The 19,196-nt window shown below is 40.1% G+C and overlaps 1 protein-coding gene across 1 annotated transcript in view; it reads right to left on the reverse strand.

Moving 5' to 3' along the window:
- Positions 1-19,196, reverse strand: part of LAMA3 (laminin subunit alpha 3) — a 124,733-nt gene that overhangs the window by 62,992 nt on the left and 42,545 nt on the right. Inside the window, exons 15-26 of the mRNA XM_059815873.1 lie at positions 18,175-18,221; positions 16,661-16,760; positions 15,407-15,459; positions 14,913-15,018; positions 13,262-13,361; positions 12,637-12,793; positions 9,547-9,685; positions 6,761-6,903; positions 5,315-5,415; positions 5,056-5,209; positions 3,517-3,677; positions 1,161-1,269 (exon numbers count right to left, since the gene is read on the reverse strand). Of these exons, the coding sequence (XP_059671856.1) occupies positions 1,161-1,269; positions 3,517-3,677; positions 5,056-5,209; positions 5,315-5,415; positions 6,761-6,903; positions 9,547-9,685; positions 12,637-12,793; positions 13,262-13,361; positions 14,913-15,018; positions 15,407-15,459; positions 16,661-16,760; positions 18,175-18,221 (1,370 nt within the window). The remainder of the gene's footprint in view (positions 1-1,160; positions 1,270-3,516; positions 3,678-5,055; positions 5,210-5,314; positions 5,416-6,760; positions 6,904-9,546; positions 9,686-12,636; positions 12,794-13,261; positions 13,362-14,912; positions 15,019-15,406; positions 15,460-16,660; positions 16,761-18,174; positions 18,222-19,196) is intronic.

Raw genomic sequence — 19,196 nt, forward strand, 5'->3', positions numbered from 1 at the left:
TAGGCAGCTCATATGCATCAGCGTGAGATAAAGACTATCAAGTTGTAAGAGCCCCTCTTGAAAGCTGACCTCAAGAACCCCATTTCCCCTTTATTTAGACCAAATTTCTGAACCCCAGCGTTGGGAGTGGTTTCCCGTTGCCTCTCTGGTCTACATGACAGGGAGTCACATGAGGGTCTTTAACTCCAAAGCTGCTGCCATTGACTCCATGGTTAGTGTCCACAGACCAGAAGCTCTTCTTTTTTCCTCCTTCTTCCTATGTTTTGCAAAGGGCAGTCTTGGAAATATTTCCTGTATCTCAGGAGAATATTGAAATTTATCTTGCAACAAGTTTTTCAGAGAATGATAACTAGAATTTAGAAATAAAAATAAAGAGATTCTTAGCACAAGAGACTTCCACACATGGAGATACAGACTAATAATATCCACACCTTTTGGATATGGATCTTGTTAGCACAGCAATTGCTGCAGGGAGCTAACAGACAGTTTAAATGGTATTTGTTCAGACTGCACATTGCCTCATGAAAAAAGAAAGCATGTATCAGTTGTTAAACCTAACAGTTCCACGAAACTACTCTGTGTTTATAGCTGGGTGTCAACTTCAGATTTTAACCAACTGTGTAACTCGCCTTGTGTTTCTAAAATGGAAAACACAGAAGAAAATTCAGGCTCCAGAAAAACGTATTCCTTGTGTGGCCAAAAGAGGGCAGTGAAGGCTTTTTACTCGAAGTATTTAGAAGTTCTATCATTTCTAAAAAGCATTTATTACCTGAAATTTTCTAAGAGACCAAGAAGATCCCATATGGATTTTGAGGACTTAAAAAAAGTGAAAGGTAGGGAAAAGAAATATAATGATGAAGTATAAAAGCTACCAGCAGATTTTTCATTTAAAGTTTACATGTAGAAAAGAGAGAGGAACTGAAATAAAGCACAACAGAGTCGGAAAAACCCTCGCCAAGAAAGGCAAATTTCTGTTTATCTTTGAAACCAATCAAGTTTGACTCACTATTCTCTGAGTATATACAAAGAAACATCTTCAAGCATCTAATATACATCCTTTCACACATTACCACAAAGCATGTGAACATAGAGAGAAAAGTTCTCTCTTTACCTCCTCAGGGAACAAGTATTATGAAAGAGAAAAGACAATGGAAACTTACCAAAAGAAAATTAATTGATGATGCCTTAAGATGTATCTTTGTATCTGCTAGAAGGTCATAGACTGCAATGCGATTCCTATCGTCAACTACAATGCTGCGACAAAGAAAACTGAGACAGAAAGCAGGATTAAAAATGAGCCTGCTGGCATTGCCATGTTGTTTAGGCTATGGCCTATCTCAGCTGCCTAGGTTTTGGCTAGCCTCACCACTGGTGCAGAGCCGTCCTGCTGATCATAAGTAACAACTACCTTTGGCCACTGGTGAATGTGCAGTATCCTCGCTAGGGAGACAAAGGATATACCACATACAAAATACTGCTTGTCCTTTGTGGGTTGACCTGTCCAGAGCCCAAACCTACAGACCTCAGCTCAGATCTCCATTTGAGCTACTACTTTAAGTAGGATGTGAACAGACAGACAGGCATAAATGCTATCTGCAGAGGTTTCCAAGCTATGTAACATGGCACGTTACTAATATTCTGTGCCTGGGCCGTATTCCTCGAGGTGCCAGCACACAGCAGCTGCTGCTTTCCACTACTGCCACACACCGTTGATGGTGTGGATCAGCAGCTCTCACCCACACAATGGCAGCTGGGCAAGTCTTGATTTTAGGAAGCTATTCTGTACACTGAGATACTCCTCAATACAAGTGAAAAAATGTAGGTTTACCTCTTACTGACTACCTTCGACTGGTTGCGCATCTTCGGTACAGACAAATACATACTAAGAGGAAGAGTCTTGCAAAAGCCTTCGAACTCTGCCTTGTTCAGGGAGCATGACCCCTGCAACTTGACAAAAGTAGCGACAGTTCCCTTTTGCTAAGGAGAAGTCATATAAGGCTCTAATTTATTTTCTTTCTTGTGCACTTCTGCTCATCTAGTCCAGCCAGCATGCCATGGGTGAGATGCTGTAACCACCATACAACTGCTTCTCTATTTCTCCTCTATGAACCAGAGAACGTGGAATTTTCACTCTTGTTTAGAGCACAGCTCAGAAATAAGGTGAGCTCAGGGCTAAGGACATTTAAGACCGGAGAAATATAGGTCCCTTATTTGTGATTCACTGGAAGCTTGCAATGTTTTATTCTCTTACAATGTTTTATTGGGACTAATCAAGCTCATAGAGCTGTTAAGAAGGCCTGGCACAATATATTCCTGATTCTACAAGTTACTTTTATCTGCATGTGCCTCACTATGTCATTTATTGATTTATTTTTTAACAGAAGAGACTTGTAACTTCCTGCTTAGGAAAGATGACACAGCAACTTACTTGCAATGTGACCATTAGCTTCTGCAGAATGGCCGCAGAAGGGATTTACTACATTACTACACTAAAACAGCAAGGGCTTTCCTTGTATTTTCATGAGTGAGTTCTTAATGTATTATATGAACAAACAAGTATGTTCAAAATTAGCCCATAAAATGTGTTTGGGAAGGAAAAAGCAATAAAATGGAAGATGTATAGCAAGTTGTTTGGGGCTCAAAGTGTCCCAAAAAACAGTCTAAAATAAGAGCTTTCGCCAGTAATAACCTGACAAGGTCACTGCTTCACATAGCTCTGCTCTGTATCACAAACATGCTGATGAAAATTTTTTTTCTTACTGGGCAATTTCATCCTGAATATCCCTAAGCCTCAAATCTGCCAAACACTTGGCTCACAGGAAAAATGGATGCATGTCTGTAGTCCCCTGGCACTGGGTAGGCTCTCCCAAGGGTGCAAACATCTGCAGGATCACAATCCTAATTTGAGTCATAAACTGAAATCCTCAAGTGTTAAAGACAATCTCGGTCAGGACAGACAAAATCTCTTGTGCAGAAATATCTGCAGTAACCTCAGTAGTCTACACGGGTAAAGAAGCATTCAGCTGAAGACCTTGCCTATAGCCTAACAGCCAGAGGATGGCTACACTCAGAATTTCAGAGACCTTTATACTTCTGCCTCAGCAGATCTTGCTAGAAACAGTGGGAATACTCTTGTAAAACTGGCTCCTGCATTTTTTATAGCCAAAGCCCATGGACACGCTTTTAACTAAATAAAAACAGTGCAGGCATCTGCAGCCAACAGTGATGCTCTTCCACTGGACTCGGAGAATAATAATTTATAAGGATTTATGAATGTATATAAAAAAGTAACCCTTTGTATAGGAAAACAGTTCACTGAAGCAGTAGCAATATTTAATGAGCTGATTGCACAGAGAGTGAAAAATCTGTGCAATACCCATAGAATCACGTACTTGCTTTTAAATCACCCTAAAATTCAAATTATCTACATAGTAAAATGGATTCCAATATATAAAAAGTATAATTATATCCCAAATTCTTATTTAATCATTTACTGATTACTTCAGAAATTCTTACCTGTATTTACAACTGTATATTCTCACTCTGCCTTCAGTGACAGGTCCAGGGCTATGCATTATTACCCCGACAGTGTATAACCGATCCTCTTCATTGGCATATTCAAAAACCAGAACATAGCGACCGACTTGAGGAACATTTATGATCATCTGTAAATTGACCTAGGTCAAGATCATTGAAAAAGAAAAAAGCCGTTAGATTTTTCACTCCTTTTCTTGTAGGAAGCTCCCTTTTCCTGCCCTGCAAGCCAACTGGTCTGCATTAGTCCAGGGCCAATCCTGTAATGTCTCAGCAAAAGACATCCAGCAGAATGGAAGCAATGCTTATAAATATCACTTTGTCCACTAATAAGAGTCAGCCAAGTTCAAGAGACAGCTGCCATTATAACAGTTCTAGGAAGGCTGTAAAATAAGCCTAGGAAATGAGTATATTATTATTTCTCCTCTCCCCAGTAGAAAGTACCAGTGAGGAAACTTTAAAGATACTAAAAAATTGTCACTGTCATCTCTAAGCCATCTTTAACAACATATGAAAACTGAGTCTACTTCTCCACTGACAAAAATATTTCCAGGAACACAATTCCTACTACAGCAGAGCTGTGTATTGATTCCCTACAAAGAGTGAAAGCATATTCTCCAGCAAACAGCCAATGCCACGTTCTGAAGCATCAAGGTTTTTTTTTTAGTTTATCTGCACAAATTGGTTAACACAATATTTGATACAAAATACTTTGAAGTAGTTGCATAGAAAGTGCTGTGGTTATAGAGGTTTTTGCTACAGTTGGCTATATAATTATTTTCAAATTTAAACTGTTTCTTCTCAATATTTCCTTAGGCTATGAACACATAAACACGTAAATAATTCCGTCAACAGCCCTCTTGACTTCACTGCAATTATTCATACTAGTCAAGTTTTCCACTTGCATCAGTGATGAAGCACCAGGGCCTGTGGCATGTAAGTATTCTTGTTGCACTTGCTATTTTTAAAAGCAATATCCAAGCACAGTAACAGAGGACATAATCATTTCACGTGTAATTATCAAGTGCTTGATAAAATACCTTATTTTTACCAAACACGCTTCTAGTAAAACTTTTCATTTCACAAAACATGTTTCTCTTTCAATGGACCTGCAGCAGTGGCATAATTGCTTCTACTTGTTTTTCAGTAAAGCAAATTTTTATGTAAGTATAGCTATTTAAGAAAAAAAAAAGATTAATTCTGAGTCATGTATGTACACCATTTCGGGTGATAAACAATTATGCCATCTCTGCTGAAGTTAAACAGTACGGTGAACAAGGCAGAAAGCCTAAAGCAGAGGGATTTTTATTCAATAAAATACTTTTGTCAGATTGAAATGTCCACTCTTGCCAGTTATAAATCTGCCTACACTGATCTATTTACAGAGTTCCATATAAAATGCAGAACTTAACACAGAGTCTGTTTTAGGGATCCTGAGTTGTAAATCCGCAACAGTTTTAGTCCAGTAGGTTTATAGTCAACAGTGGAGATGGGATTGCAATTAGCCAGCAGGAATCTGACCTCTCTTCCACTGATATGGGACATCACTGGTTGATCAGGAGTTGGCTGTCGCACAGGTATTCTTCTGTATCCTCCCCCATGTCTGAAATACGCTGCCTCTGAACCAAGGACACAGGAAAATCTGTCCAATGGCAAATGCTGATAGAGCAAGCAGCTTACACAAAAAAATAAAACACAGGATTGTTATTGCTTTCAAGTGCAGCAGGATAATAATAAAACAATCCAAGGCAATGGTTTATTCTGTGGCATATATACTGACTGCTCTGTTGAAGAACGTCCTGAATAGGTGCAAGGCTCTGTAACTTGTATCTGCAAGATGGATGCTTCGTAGTAATCACTAGGTAACAGCACCATATAATCCTAAGAACAAAGAATACAACAAATGCAAGACCATGCAGAAAATTACAAAAGGAACACCTCTAGAGTTTCACAATGTAGCAATGAACAAAACCAACCACATAAATAATTTTTACAGAGGACATCTGCAAGATGTGGATTTTTTTGTTGTTGTTACATGGGCGAATAACATCAGAATGCGTCTCCCTATTTATACCTTCACAGAGATGGGACGAAGGTAGCTGACCTGTCAGTAGGGAAACTCTGAAGCCACTCTCCCATGACATGTTGTACAAGACAGTGCTCATAAAGGAGCCTCCCCATGACTTGGTAACACACAGCCAGCTGGGTGCTGTTTTCACCCATGAGTGCAATCCACATGCACACAACTCAACTGTGTGTGACTCCACAAGGGAGATTCATGTATACCAGGTGACTTTATAAAAATATTCCATGTAATCTATTAAGCTGTGCTTCAAAAGCTGGTATATTTTTGTTCTACCTTGCCTACTTAAATTAACGTATTACAGCTTATTTATAAAAACTATTATTGTGAGAACGTGCTGGGCTAAGATCATTAATAAATTCCTTTTCAAAGGTACTAGTATAAAAAACCAGGCATAATAAGTACTGTCACTTTGAGCAAGAAATATGTTTGCAAGCTATTTAGTAACATTTTATGTGGTATTCCATAAATCTAACAGAGCCGCAGGCTTTAAGACTAAAGACACCGGCTACTTGTTAACCCTATACAATATATGTATGAAATTCAGTATGCTGTCTTTGTGATCATACATGTTTAAGCTTTTTCATAAATGATCACCTCAAACAGTTTGTCTTCTTATAGCAATTTCTCAGAACTGCTGTCAGAAAATTTTTCAATTTTTCAGCGAGTGAAAGGAGAGTAATGATGGGAGGACAAAAACATTTAGAATATGACCTGCTAATCATTCAGCCCATCTTACAACACTTCTCTGAAGAATCTTTGTCAAGAAACTAAGGCCTTGGTCATCTGTGGCTGAGCCAACTTTTAGATATGACATCTGATATGTAAGAATTATGAATTTCTGTGAGCATCTATGCTCAACCAATTGTGCTGTATGTTAATATTACTTTATCCTTTGAAGGTACAGATTCTGGATAGACAAAGTCTGTAAGCACAAGAAAAATTAGAGCAGGTGAAAGTCAGAGAAGAAAAAGAAAGAAAGAAGAGGCAGAACTGTAAATTTTCATAATGATATTCTGCTGCTGTACTCTTTTCACTAGTGCTGAATTTTTAGTTGCTTGCAGGGTTCTTCTGGCAAGTAACTCCAGAGCAATACTATCATGACAGCCTTCAAGCACTTGTTTTCCTCAATTGTTTTCTTACCAAGAGGACTTCCTCTGCCATTATACTGACAGTCCATGTGCCTGGAACCAGTGAGAAAGGCTCTGTAGAGCTTTTTCCTGGGATTGTGACAAAAGCTGGCTCCTTGCTGGGTGGGAAGACAAACTCTTTGCTCTGAGCAGCCCCTGCAAGGAAAAAAAAAATCAAGTAAAAAAATAAGTGACTGTGTAAAAAGTCTCTACTTGGTTAGTGCACTGGACTGATGATTTAATCCATTAAACTTGGTCTAGCAGGAGCTGATCAATGCTTTTCTATATCAATAGGTATTAACAGTGCATTTGACCACACACAATAAGCTACAGAGCTATTCAGTGGTTGTTGTCTTTGTTTTTATTAGTCTTGCGCAAATTGGTTCAGAAAAGCAGAGCTCTGCCCCTGTAATGGCCAGTTTTGCAGTATTCTGAAATGCGCACTCCTTCACTTTCCCCTTCCGTTATTTTCCGTTCAACCTGTCTCTGCCCTGACTCACAATATGTTCACCTGACACAAGGCCTGTTCTCATGCGACTTTCAGCCAAACATTTCAGAAAAATGGCTGGACAGCTGAGCCCAGAGAGTTGTCGTGAATGGAGTTAAATCCAGTTGGTGGCCCATCACAAGTGTTCCCCAGGGCTCAGTATTGCGGCTGGTCTTGTTTAATATCTTTATCAGTGATCTGGATGAGGGGATTGAGTGCTCCCTCAGCAAGTTTGCAGATGACACCAAGTTGGGTGGGAGTGTTGACCTTCTTGAGGGTAGGAAGGCTCTGCAGAGGGATCTGGACAGGCTGGATCGATGGGCCCAGGCCAATTGGATGAGGTTCAACAAGGCCAAATGCCGGGTCCTGCACTTGGGTCACAACAACCCCGTGTAACACTACAGGCTTGGGGAAGAGTGGCTGGAAAGCTCCCTGGCGGAAAAGGACGTGGGGGTGCTGGTTGACAGCCGGCTGAAGATGAGCCAGCAGTGTGCCCAGGTGGCCAAGAAGGCCAACGGCATCCTGGCCTGTATCAGAAATGGTGTGGCCAGCAGGAGTAGGGAGGTGATCGTGCCCCTATACTCGGTGCTGGTGAGGCCGCACCTCGAATACTGTGTTCAGTTTTGGGCCCCTCACTACAAGAAGGACATTGAGGTGCTGGAGTGTGTCCAGAGAAGGGCGACAAAGCTGGTGAGGGGTCTGGAGCACAAGTCTTATGAGGAGCAGTTGAGAGAGCTGGGGTTGTTTAGCCTGGAGAAGAGGAGGCTGAGGGGAGACCTTATCGTTCTCTACAACTACCTGAAAGGGGGTTGCAGAGAGGTGGGTGTTGGTCTCTTCTCCCAAGTGACAAGTGATAGGACAGGAAGAAATGGCCTCAAGTTGTGCCAGGGGAGGTTCAGGCTGCATATTAGGAAAAATTTCTTTACTGAGAGAGTGGTGAAGCATTAGAACAGGCTACCCAGGGAGGTGGTGGAGTCACCATCCCTGGAGGTGTTCAAGGAACGTATGGACGTGGCATTGCAGGACATGGTTTAGCAGGCATGGTGGTGTTGGGTTGATGGTTGGACTTGATGATCTTACAGGTCTTTTCCAACCGTAGTGATTCTATGATTCTGCAATTCTCAGTCGCATCTAAAATGTTTAGTTACAGATAGTAACTGAAGGTAACTTCTGGGCAGAGATGATGTACATCAGAAACATAGCTGTGGTATGCTTTATCAAAGAGAAGTTGTGAGGATCAATTGTCATGAATATTAAAGGTTTCCTCTTTGAAGCCCCTGGACACAGACAAAAGCTGGTTCCCTGCCTCCCAGGCAATATAAGCCAGACATGACCACAGACTGCTGCCACTCTGCTAAGTGGTATCTGTGAAGTCTTCATGTTTTTCTCCTCTGAATTCCTAAAAGGATCTATGACTAAACTCCACTAGCTCCCATCACTATGCTGAAGTTAGGCTTAATAAGAGATAATTTTACATACAGTCTTGGTATACCTCTACCATTCAAAGGATATGGAGTACTTATCTTTTATCAGGGCCCAAAAGGCATGGCATGCTCTTGAGGTTCTGTAATCAGAGCTAACTTGGTAGATTGGACTCATCATTAAATAAATGTTATTCATGGAATGAAGGCAGAAGCTACCTTTACACTGAAATATTAAAGGCAACTAAACCAAAATAAGTGCTGCTATCCCTTCTTTAAAAGCTTCATAAAACACACAGTTCAGAGCTTCCAAGTGCAGAACTGAAAGTACCGAGTTTGGCAGACCTTTGAAAAAACAAATGTTGATTATTACTGTAAGCAGGGGTTTCATGCAAGCACAGCCACATCAATTACATGGCAAAATATATTAGGAAAAGCACAAAAGTACTAACACTGTTAAAAGTGATGCATTTTAAGCAACGTTACAAATTTGACTTAGGTACACCTTGAAAAGACTCCTCTGATCTAACATTCATCTGATTTGTTGCGCCGTTTAGTTGCACCTACCTGTTTCAGGCTGAGATTGACAAGCAGATATGCGACCAGATAATGTTTCACCTCCAGGGTTAATATACCTCAGGATAATGCGAAATAAGTAGAGGTTTGATTTTTCCACATTCAAAGTTATCCTCACTTCATTCTGAAAAATGGAAGTTAATAAACAAAAACAGCCATAAAGTGCTGAATTGAGGAACAGTTAGAAGCCATGCAAGCACCATACTAAAGCCCTACAAGAAAAACGCACATGCAGAGAAGCATATACTGGAATGGCAATCCTGGTGTACGACAGAGGAAGACAGGCAAGCCTAGTGAGAAAATTAATTCACTTACAAGTATAATTAGTGCCAAAATGTTTTCCCTCAGCAACTGAGATCTTCCCTTTAGAGCTTTTTGAGCCCAGGCTGACATACCGGAGGACTAGGTGGAAGAGCTTAGGGGAAGCCACAGTGATAGGCACAACCACCTCTGGCTGGGAAAAATAGAAAGAAAGGGAAAAAGGAGGAAAGGAAAGTATATTATTTGTTAGTAGCACCCAGAGAAAGAAAAAACATTTGGCAAAGACAAACTCCATGACAGAAAAGAAAGGCTTGGACAGCTTACAAAAGAATATAGAACAAAACCTCCTGTGAAATAAAACTCTTGTTGAATAATAGCTTATCCAGAAAGACACAGAATGGCTGAACTAATCTGTTTGTTGATAATGCACCTTGATACACGGACAGTATTTTACTGTTATTCTCCTCTCCCGTGCCATAAAGGAGGCATATTGTACAAGGGCTGTCCATATTCCTGGCTTCCCAAGCAACAGGCCAGAATCATTGATCCCAGTCTGAGATCACACACAACACTTCACAGCATGCAGACGTCTCAGACCATTGCTGAAACTTCTTCTGCTCCTCCACCAGCCCCCTCAGTTTCTTAGAGATGTGATACCATGCATGACCCTGTTTGCCCTGGGGCTGAACTGACACCTCTGGAGCCACGCAGTTCTAGAGCCCACAGGAGGCTGCACTCACATGGCCCCCATTATTTAGTTTGCGGAGTAACAGAACTAGCAGAGACATGTTCAGAGGTTGGTGGTGGATTAGGAAAAAATAGGATTGCTGCAACCTCAGGGGTTTGGCTTCCTTCTTTCCATCCTAAATCCTAAAGCTTCCCTCATAATCCAACTCTCACCAGTTCACCCATCACAATCCACTCGCTGTCCCTTTCCAAGATGCTTGTGGTATGGTGACCTCCCCACCACTGTGGTCCAAATGCATACAGGTTTCTCTGTTCCATACATTTGAGAATGGAGCACAAAACCTAATTTTCTCTTACTCCTAAAAGCTACAATAAATGCAAGATTGCCAGCTCTCATATGCTGCTCTGAATGTATATTCCTCAACTCTGTCATCATCATCCCAGAGACCTCCACCTTCTTGATAGAAGTGCAAAGCAGAAAGCAAAGATAGACATACAACAGATGGCAGGGCTGAGGGATCTACAGAGACTAGATAGCTAAAATCTAGGTGATTGCAGAAGGGCAGTGGACCAGAATGGAAAATACAGACAAGTAGGGGAAGGTTTTACAAGTGTTGTTTTAAATGGAGAAGGACGACTTCTGAAGGATGCTACATGGATAAGACAGGCACTGAGGGAACACTTGAAAAATAGATACAAACAAAAAAGAAAAGGTAAAAGAAATAAAGAAACATGATTCAGGAGATTTATCAAAATGGTTTCTAAGCTTTTATGGAAAATCTAGAAGACACAGTGAAGGGAGAGAAAGAAGAGCTATGTGAGGAATGAGGGAGGAAGAGATCTTGGTCCCTGGCTTCAAGTAAAGGCAGGGAGTGGGGAGAAATTATTCTTTGAGCTCTGCCACAAACTTAGGCAACTCTGGCCACTGCTTTAAAATCTGAGCCTGACTGTCAGCTTCTCAGTCTATAATGAGACACCCATGTCAGCAGCATGACAGGGCACCAGTGACCTCCACTGAGGTCACACACAGCTTATTTATTTCACCTTGAAAATTTTTAATTGTATTGAAATAGTTTCTTTTCACAAAAAGTTGTTACATTAGCTTTTTGTGTGGTAGATATGGTAACACTATTAGTCTTCTACAAAATAAATGTCAGGAGGATTACTTCAAGGTCCTGCAAGACACAGAAACGCTATGTCACAATTAGGAAAGTTCCTTGAAATGAAGAACGTGAGACTATCTGTCTCAGTTATGCAAGGATCTAACTAAGGAGGGCCTGGAGCTGGCAATTACTTACATGAGTGAAAAGCTTTATCCAGATAAGCAAAATAATGCACACTTTTAGCAAGATTAGAGACTAAGCCTTTTCACTACCTCTTTACAAAATGCCACTGGATATGAAATGCAAAAAACAGCTGAGTTAGAAAGCAGAAGTTAAGAAATCACAGCTACTGGAGAGTTGCCTTCATTTGTGAATGTGGAGTAATTCTGAAGATCCAACTAATATGAGCTAAAAGAACAAAGAGGAAAGAATGAAAAATTAAGAACAGAAAGGAAATCACTATGCTTGTGCAATGGTTATGTGCTCCTGTCTCAGTCTATACTGATTCATTAGTCCTCGGACAACTTACGGAGGCTGGACACAACTATACCAGAGTACTACTTTTCAGAAGAGTAAGCAAATCCCATTTATTGCTCAAATCTACTGTTTTAAAATCCTGGTTCACTTGCTCAGCAGTTCAGTCCAAAGTCAGACAGGTCCCTTCTCACACAATTAAATTACGGTGACTTTCTTCCTGTGATTTACTTATTCTCTCTGCTGTTGTTTAGTTTATTTGTAGACTGTCATGAGACTAAAATAAACATTGCCAATATGCTCCTGCTCACAGCTTCTTTTACTGAATCAAACATTCTGCTGTTTGCTGTAATGTGAAGGTGTCATTCCTAATAAAAGTTAGCGCCTTTCTCTTCTTCGCCCAATGTAAGTTGCAAGTGTAAAAAGACTTCAGTGACAGCACTGTGACAGTACCTGGAAATCTTATGGACACAGACTGCCAAGGAATTGTGTAATTCAAATTATTTAGCCAAGCATCAATCTTTTGCCGTTTCCACTGTACTTGGCATGACAAGAATTTCTACACTTACTTAGTATTTTAGATTTTAAAGCTATTAGTTCTTTTCTTTACACCTATTGCAAAATGCATATTGCTCACAAAAAAACCCTCAAAGAACATTTCTGAAGAACACATATTTGGCACAAGCAATGACCAACTAACAATAATACCAACACCCACTAACCCAAACAGCGATACAGTGCCAAAGGGTTCGGATAAGTGAGATCCTGTCCTTTCTTCTGGTTTCTCCATGACCTTACACACACATAGCAGTAATACAGAGACATACATACCATTCACTTATGTTTTCACCCCAAGGCCTGGAGTGAAATACCAGCTTACTTGTATAGAGGACATCTGGACATATCCTCTCCAACTGAAGCTAGGAAATTCTTGAGGATCATAGCCAAACCGAATTTCCCTTCCCTTGACAGTAGTACCATCTTCAACCTCAAACTTCATGTGGTGCAGATCAGGGAAAAAATAGTTTTTTGCAGGCCTTTCAAGGAGAAAAAACAACAAAGAATTACCAGTTGCTGTATGGTCTACATCTAAGAGCATACGGCAGCGGAAGGGAGGTGACCTACTGATGACTGAGGAATCCTGATAGCAGCTAATATATTCAAGACAGCTGATAAGGTGCATGTAATGAGAATTCTCTTTCCAGAAGCTTTTACAACTTACATACATTTTCCTATATAACTCTTGATAGATATATAGATACATATGCAATATTATTGCACAACAGGTATTGGTTATTTAAGGAAACAAGTCAAAAAATCTTAGTAAAGTAACAGAAGAAAACTGCCAGGCAAAACAAGTATCAGTAACTAATACCACAATTTACCAACATTTTTGTTTATCAACAAATCCAGAATCTCACGTGAAAGGATAGCAAGGGACTGGTGGGCTCTTTCAAAAGAATTATGCTGAAGCACGAGCTATCAGGAGCTACAGCCAGACTCACTCCTGACAGGCCATCCCCACGACGTGTGCCCTGCACTGGCAGCCACCCGAGGGCTCAGCACACACTGTGCTGAGGGATCCTCCGACATCGCACCAGCAGCCTGTCAGGCAAAGAGCAGAAGCCAAATAGCCCATCAGAAAAAAAGTGATAAAAGTTATCAGAAAACACACCTTGCTTCCGCTAATTAAATGCCATTGTCAACTAATTTCCTCCTTCCTGAGCCTTTCAGACTCCCCCTCCCTCAGACTCTTTCAAACACATGTTAACACACTTGCATAGGCTGCCATTATTTCTGGCTTCCCATGTTTGTGGTTGTTTCCTTTTTCTTCTCCTTGTAACGTGACAAAAGCCACTTTTTTAAAAAATCACAAGTAATAAGCCATGCCACATTTACTAAATGCTGGATTACAGTTTTGCAGAACAGCCATTCAAATGTTTTCAAAATCAAAGTCAGAATTTCTACAGCAATACCAGGATGAATATTTTATTTTAAAAAACCCCACAAATCCTAAGGTACAAAAAGCGTAAGATATTAATTTTTCAGAGCCTGGTATGCCAACATTTAATTTCTCTTATAAAAATTGCACAGAACAAGAACATATGTGTTTATAAAATAGCATATGCATTCTGTTTTCTAAGACGTGTTAAGCACCTGTAATTTCACTGAAATCAAGGATAATTAAAATATTTGACACCTTTATGAAACCAGATCCCTTTCATTAGCTCCTTGGTTTGCACATTAGGCATGAAAGCTTTGTTTGATACAGTAACTGTTATTTTTAACTTTGCACGTATGAAAAGATTGTTACCAGTACTTCAATGCTTTAAAAACAAATGCCTTGCATCACCCCTGGACAGGTGTAAAGGACACTGAAGTCAGTGAAAGTGCTTTCAATAATTTTAACAAACCGAAATCTGCAGTGTGGGGACAAGGAGGGAACTGTTGAAGTAGCCCTACATCACTCAAAGCACATGGCAGAGAGAGTATCCTTCAGAAGAAGGACCACTTTCTCCACAGCTACATCTGGCTCTGCTTCAAAACACATTGAGCGCCGGGCTAAAGCAGTACACAAATATACCTGCAAAAAAAATCAAGCTAGTAGCTGTTGTAACATTTTAAGTTTTTATTGCAGCAGCAGACCTTGGAAAACCACTAAGCGGAACAGAGAGCTACCACTCTTACAGGTAACACTTGCAGGAAAACCAACCATCCCTGGCCCCACAACTCAGGAGAAAGAGTGAGAGAAGGGATGACTGTCAGTTATCTTATTTGATAAGGTAACACCTTCAGCAGCGCCTCGTGCGATCTCACTGTGGGCTTTGACAGAGAAGCCTCAGACAGGTAGTGGTAAATGAGGCACGGAGGAAGACGAGGTGAAGGACCATGAACTCAAAGAGGAACACATGTCCTCACATGAGCGAGCCACAGAAGGGCTGGGAACCACAGTGGTAACATTTGCCTTGTTCCTTTTCCCTTTGGAAGGCAAAGGAGGAGTTACACAGGTTACAAGCAATTATAAGCAATAGTCCAAAATGCTGTGCACATGAGTGATTCAACAAATCCACATGTTATAAATACAACCTAAGTAATTCTAAAGACTTTTGTGCTAAGTGCAAATATGCTACTAGATATATCCTTTATTAATTTTACCTTGGCAGCCAAAATAATTCTTGTTTTCGAGAGCATAATAACCAGCTTCACAAGTGTCACAGGAATCTCCACAAACGTTGGATTTGCAGTAACACCGCCCATTTTCCTGTGAAGAAAACAATTTAATAATAAATGTTTCAGCACCTTTTTCAGAACTTTAATCTTTCAATACTTTGAATTCCCTCTAATTCTAAAGAGCAAAAACATTCTAATCTCAACAAAAAATATTATCTGGACATAACTTCTGTCATTTATCGTCTTCAATGAATAGACTAGAAAATAAATAAACTCAAGATAATGAAAAATTTTCAGAACTTTCATCCATCCCTAGGATGTATCCCTTCCGTATAAACTGCTTCTTTGCTGTATAAAACCAGCCACTTTATGTGCAAAAGCAATAATCAGTACTAAGATTTCTACTTTATCAAATGTTACAACAATTTGTCTTTACAAAAATCAATTTAATTGATGTCTTTCTTTTAATTTCACTTTACCTGCTGACATTCTCCAATTCCACTTAGTGTTCCACTCACGTCACACTGGCATGCTGCACACATGAAAAAAAGACAATCTGCATTTCGTCTTTCCAAAACACTTTGCAGGAAAAAACCCACCACCCTGAATCTGTAATTTTGAGTCACAATGCCACAAGGTGGATTTTACTCCAGAAAGTTCAGAATAGCAGATGGATACTGGCACAACGTGAGAAGAAAAAGCAAAGGAGAAAGAATGAGGACTTCTGTGTATGTGAGATTTACTGGTGTGTTTTAAAGTGTTCTAACTTGTGTTTAACAAAAACAGTCCTGAGTTTGGATTTACAATTGTTTTCTTTCTTAGAAACATTCAGACAACTGATGCAAAACAGTGTCTTCCAGCCTGACTGGCACCTTCTATTCTGCAGTGCTACTTTGGGACCAGTTCAGCTCTCCATATGAAATATAAATGAAGCAAATATGCTGACCTAGAGGTTTGGTGAAACCCAGTATTGACTCTGTGACTGAAGGCAGAGAAGATTAATTACATGAAAGGTACAGTAATTAATCTTTGAGGAGATGTTTAGACTGTATAGTATTTAGAAATACAGAGTCAAAGATGTGATGATATTGGTATCGGCTCTAAGGCTACTTAACCTATCTAGGTGGCTGTTGTAGTGGAACCTGTTGGAAAGGAAATAGTCAGCGAGAAAGAAGTCTTTACAGATTTTTTTATCTTTATCCTTTTTAATCTTTAAAATCATTGTTATATGCCTGAAAAACACATACTCGCCGTTAGCAAACATTGAAAATTGGAAACAGATCGGTATTATCTAGACATAAACCATAACGGATTTGTCACACCCTGAGGCCACAAGAAGGCTTTTCACTATTCGGCAAGCTAGGAGATGATAATAAATGAAAAAGCACCTTTTACTCAAAACAATGAGCCAAGTTCTGGTTTTAGCGTTAAGGGCAGAAATCCCATCTCACTCCAGTAAAACTGCCATAGGGCCATTAGGAAGTACACATCATTGTAACTCAGGGCACACCTTGGTCCAGCACTAGCAAACACTCATCAAATTATGCTCTAATTTCTAAAAGTTACTGCTGGTATCATAGGTAATTTGGTGTTACAATTAAGTAGCATGAAAAACATGCTATCAGAAGTTGTGAAAGTCACCGAGCACCAATGATGGTGACAGCGAATAAAGATGACTTTCAAAAGAATATAACGCATTTCATAAGCCAAAGAAATATGTCATGAAACCGTACCTGTACATCCCTCAGGGTTTTCTTTGGCCAGGTTCCAGTACAATGGTTTGCATTTACTGCAGGTAGGACCTTCAACGTGCTGAAGACATTGGCAATAGCCCTAATAACAGAAAGGAGTTAATAGGGGTTCATCTGTTTCATAAAAAACATATTGCTCTTTAGTACTAAGAAAAACCTAATATTATTAACAACTTGGGCAGTTTACTGACTTTTACACATGCATGGAAACTGAAGCTGATTCAGACTACTTAGATTTTTCTGTCTTATACTATCAGCACAAGATTGTTCCATGCTGCGTATTTTTGCCGTATCTAATTTATTCTAAATGTCCCAAGGGATGCACTTTCCAATCCTTTTATAGCCTTATTTGAACTGCTCTAAAGTATTAATTGTTTTTCAAAAAGTTTAAAAAACAAATTTCCTTAAAAGTAATCATTAATTTTCATATTTACTCCTTCCTTTATTGGTGGAAGACACACAGAGCTGTATACATGAGCCTACATAGATACCTCTTGCATCGGTCAGACTTACCCTCTAGGTCTTCTTTGCTAAACATTTAGCAATGACTGTGATTTCTGGTAATATGCTACTACTAATAACCATCACTGTATTAATAACAGTAATAGTGGAATAGCAACAGTTACAAAGAGATAATAATTTTTTCAAGAATAATTTGATGCTGAAATGGACTGGTGCAACCCAGAACCAGGTGGTCTTTCAGACATGCGTAGGCTTACGTGCATATCTGCATTCATATATTAGTGTTCTAGCATACCAAGAAGAATAAACAGTATGCATATTCCATATATAAAAGATAAAAAACCCCCACCCTCAACAACCAATTGCACTGGTATGATCAAAGAACAAAACACAAAGTTTATTTCTACTCTTACTCTGCAAATAAGCTCAGAACCACAGAATCACTAAGGTTGGAAAAGACCTGTAAGATCATCAAGTCCAACCATCAACTAACACCACCATGCCCATTAAACCATGTCCCACAATGCCTCATCCACACGTTCCTTGAACACCTCCAGGGATGGTGACTCAACCACCTCCCTGGGCGGCTTATTTCAGTGTTTCACCACTCTCTCGGTAAAGAAATTTTTCCTAATATTCAGCCTGAACCTCCCCTGGCACAACTTGAAGCCATTTCCTCTTGTCCTATCACTTGGGAGAAGAGACCAACACCCACCTCTCTGCAACCCCCTTTCAGGTAGTTGTAGAGAGCGATAAGGTCTCCCCTCAGCCTCCTCTTCTCCAGACTGAACAACCCCAGCTCCCTCAGCCGCTCCTCATAAGACTTGTGCTCCAGACCTCTCACCAGCTTCGTCACCCTTCTCTGGACACACTCCAGCACCTCAACGTCCTTCTTGTAGTGAGGGGCCCAAAACTGAACACAGTATTCACAGTCTAAGAGCAGGCTTCAGGACTTGAGCAATGAAGTGAGGAAGTTCAGGAAAGGCACATGAATTATTAACATGTACTGTTAGCTTCAATGGTAGAATACTTACGGAATGAGAATCAACACTACCTGAAGGGTCACATTCACTGTTGACACCTTTACGAAATTAAAAAACAAACACATTGAAAGATCTTTTGAAAACAGAGCTGTGGAATGTAGTAGTGCAGAAGTGCAATGTAGCAGATGTGAGTTTGAAAGAGCTTTTTAATACAGTTACCTTGGAGGGACTCAAATACTTTAAACTGCAAGACAAGCAGAAGCCTTTAATAATGATTTTTCAAATGTGTATTTAGTTTGGTTTAGACTATTTGATTTGGTATACAAATTAGTCACTTGGAAAAATACAGCACTAACCTACAGAACTGAGAGACATTTTCTTCAAAGTTCCTGTGCCATCATCTAATAAAGGTTTTAATCTTATAGTTCACTTCATGAGATAACACACAGAATGACAAATAAGCTCATCTAATATGTGCTCCTGGTATGTCCCTCCCTCCCCATGCTTCAGGAGGTTTCTATAAAACTTTGCACCCAGCAGACTGCCCTGGAGAACGTTGCAATAAAACTAGGGGCAATCTGAATCAGAATGGAGGATTTTCCCTCAGAACTGCTACCTTTGCGGTAGGGGAAACTGTCAGCTGCAGAAAGGCATCTGTTGCACCGTAGCCCCGTGATGCCCATTTGACACTCACACTGCCCCGAGGCAGGCTCACATGTGCTGTGCTGGGAACCGTCAGGAGACCACTGACAAGCTGCACAACAACAAACACTGACAGTGGTGATAGGGTTCACCCTGTAGGTATCAAGCAATAACTTCCCAAAACTTTAGTACTGTAGAGGTTTGAGTACTATTTGTCTAGAATGCTTTTCATTTTTCTGTGCAATTAATAGCTCACAAGGTCCTCCCATAACTCATAGGGTCCTCACCCCTGCTTGGAACCTAGGAGTTTGAGGTGACCTGTACTGTCTTGGCATTGTTTTCTTCCTCTATTCTTGACAGAAACAGGTAGGATTATCTGAAACCATAATAAACTTCTCTTCTTCAACTTCTTTGTCCCATCCTATGAGCAG

Source organism: Gavia stellata, chromosome 3, assembly GCF_030936135.1.
Source record: "Gavia stellata isolate bGavSte3 chromosome 3, bGavSte3.hap2, whole genome shotgun sequence".
Classification (NCBI taxonomy): domain Eukaryota; kingdom Metazoa; phylum Chordata; class Aves; order Gaviiformes; family Gaviidae; genus Gavia; species Gavia stellata.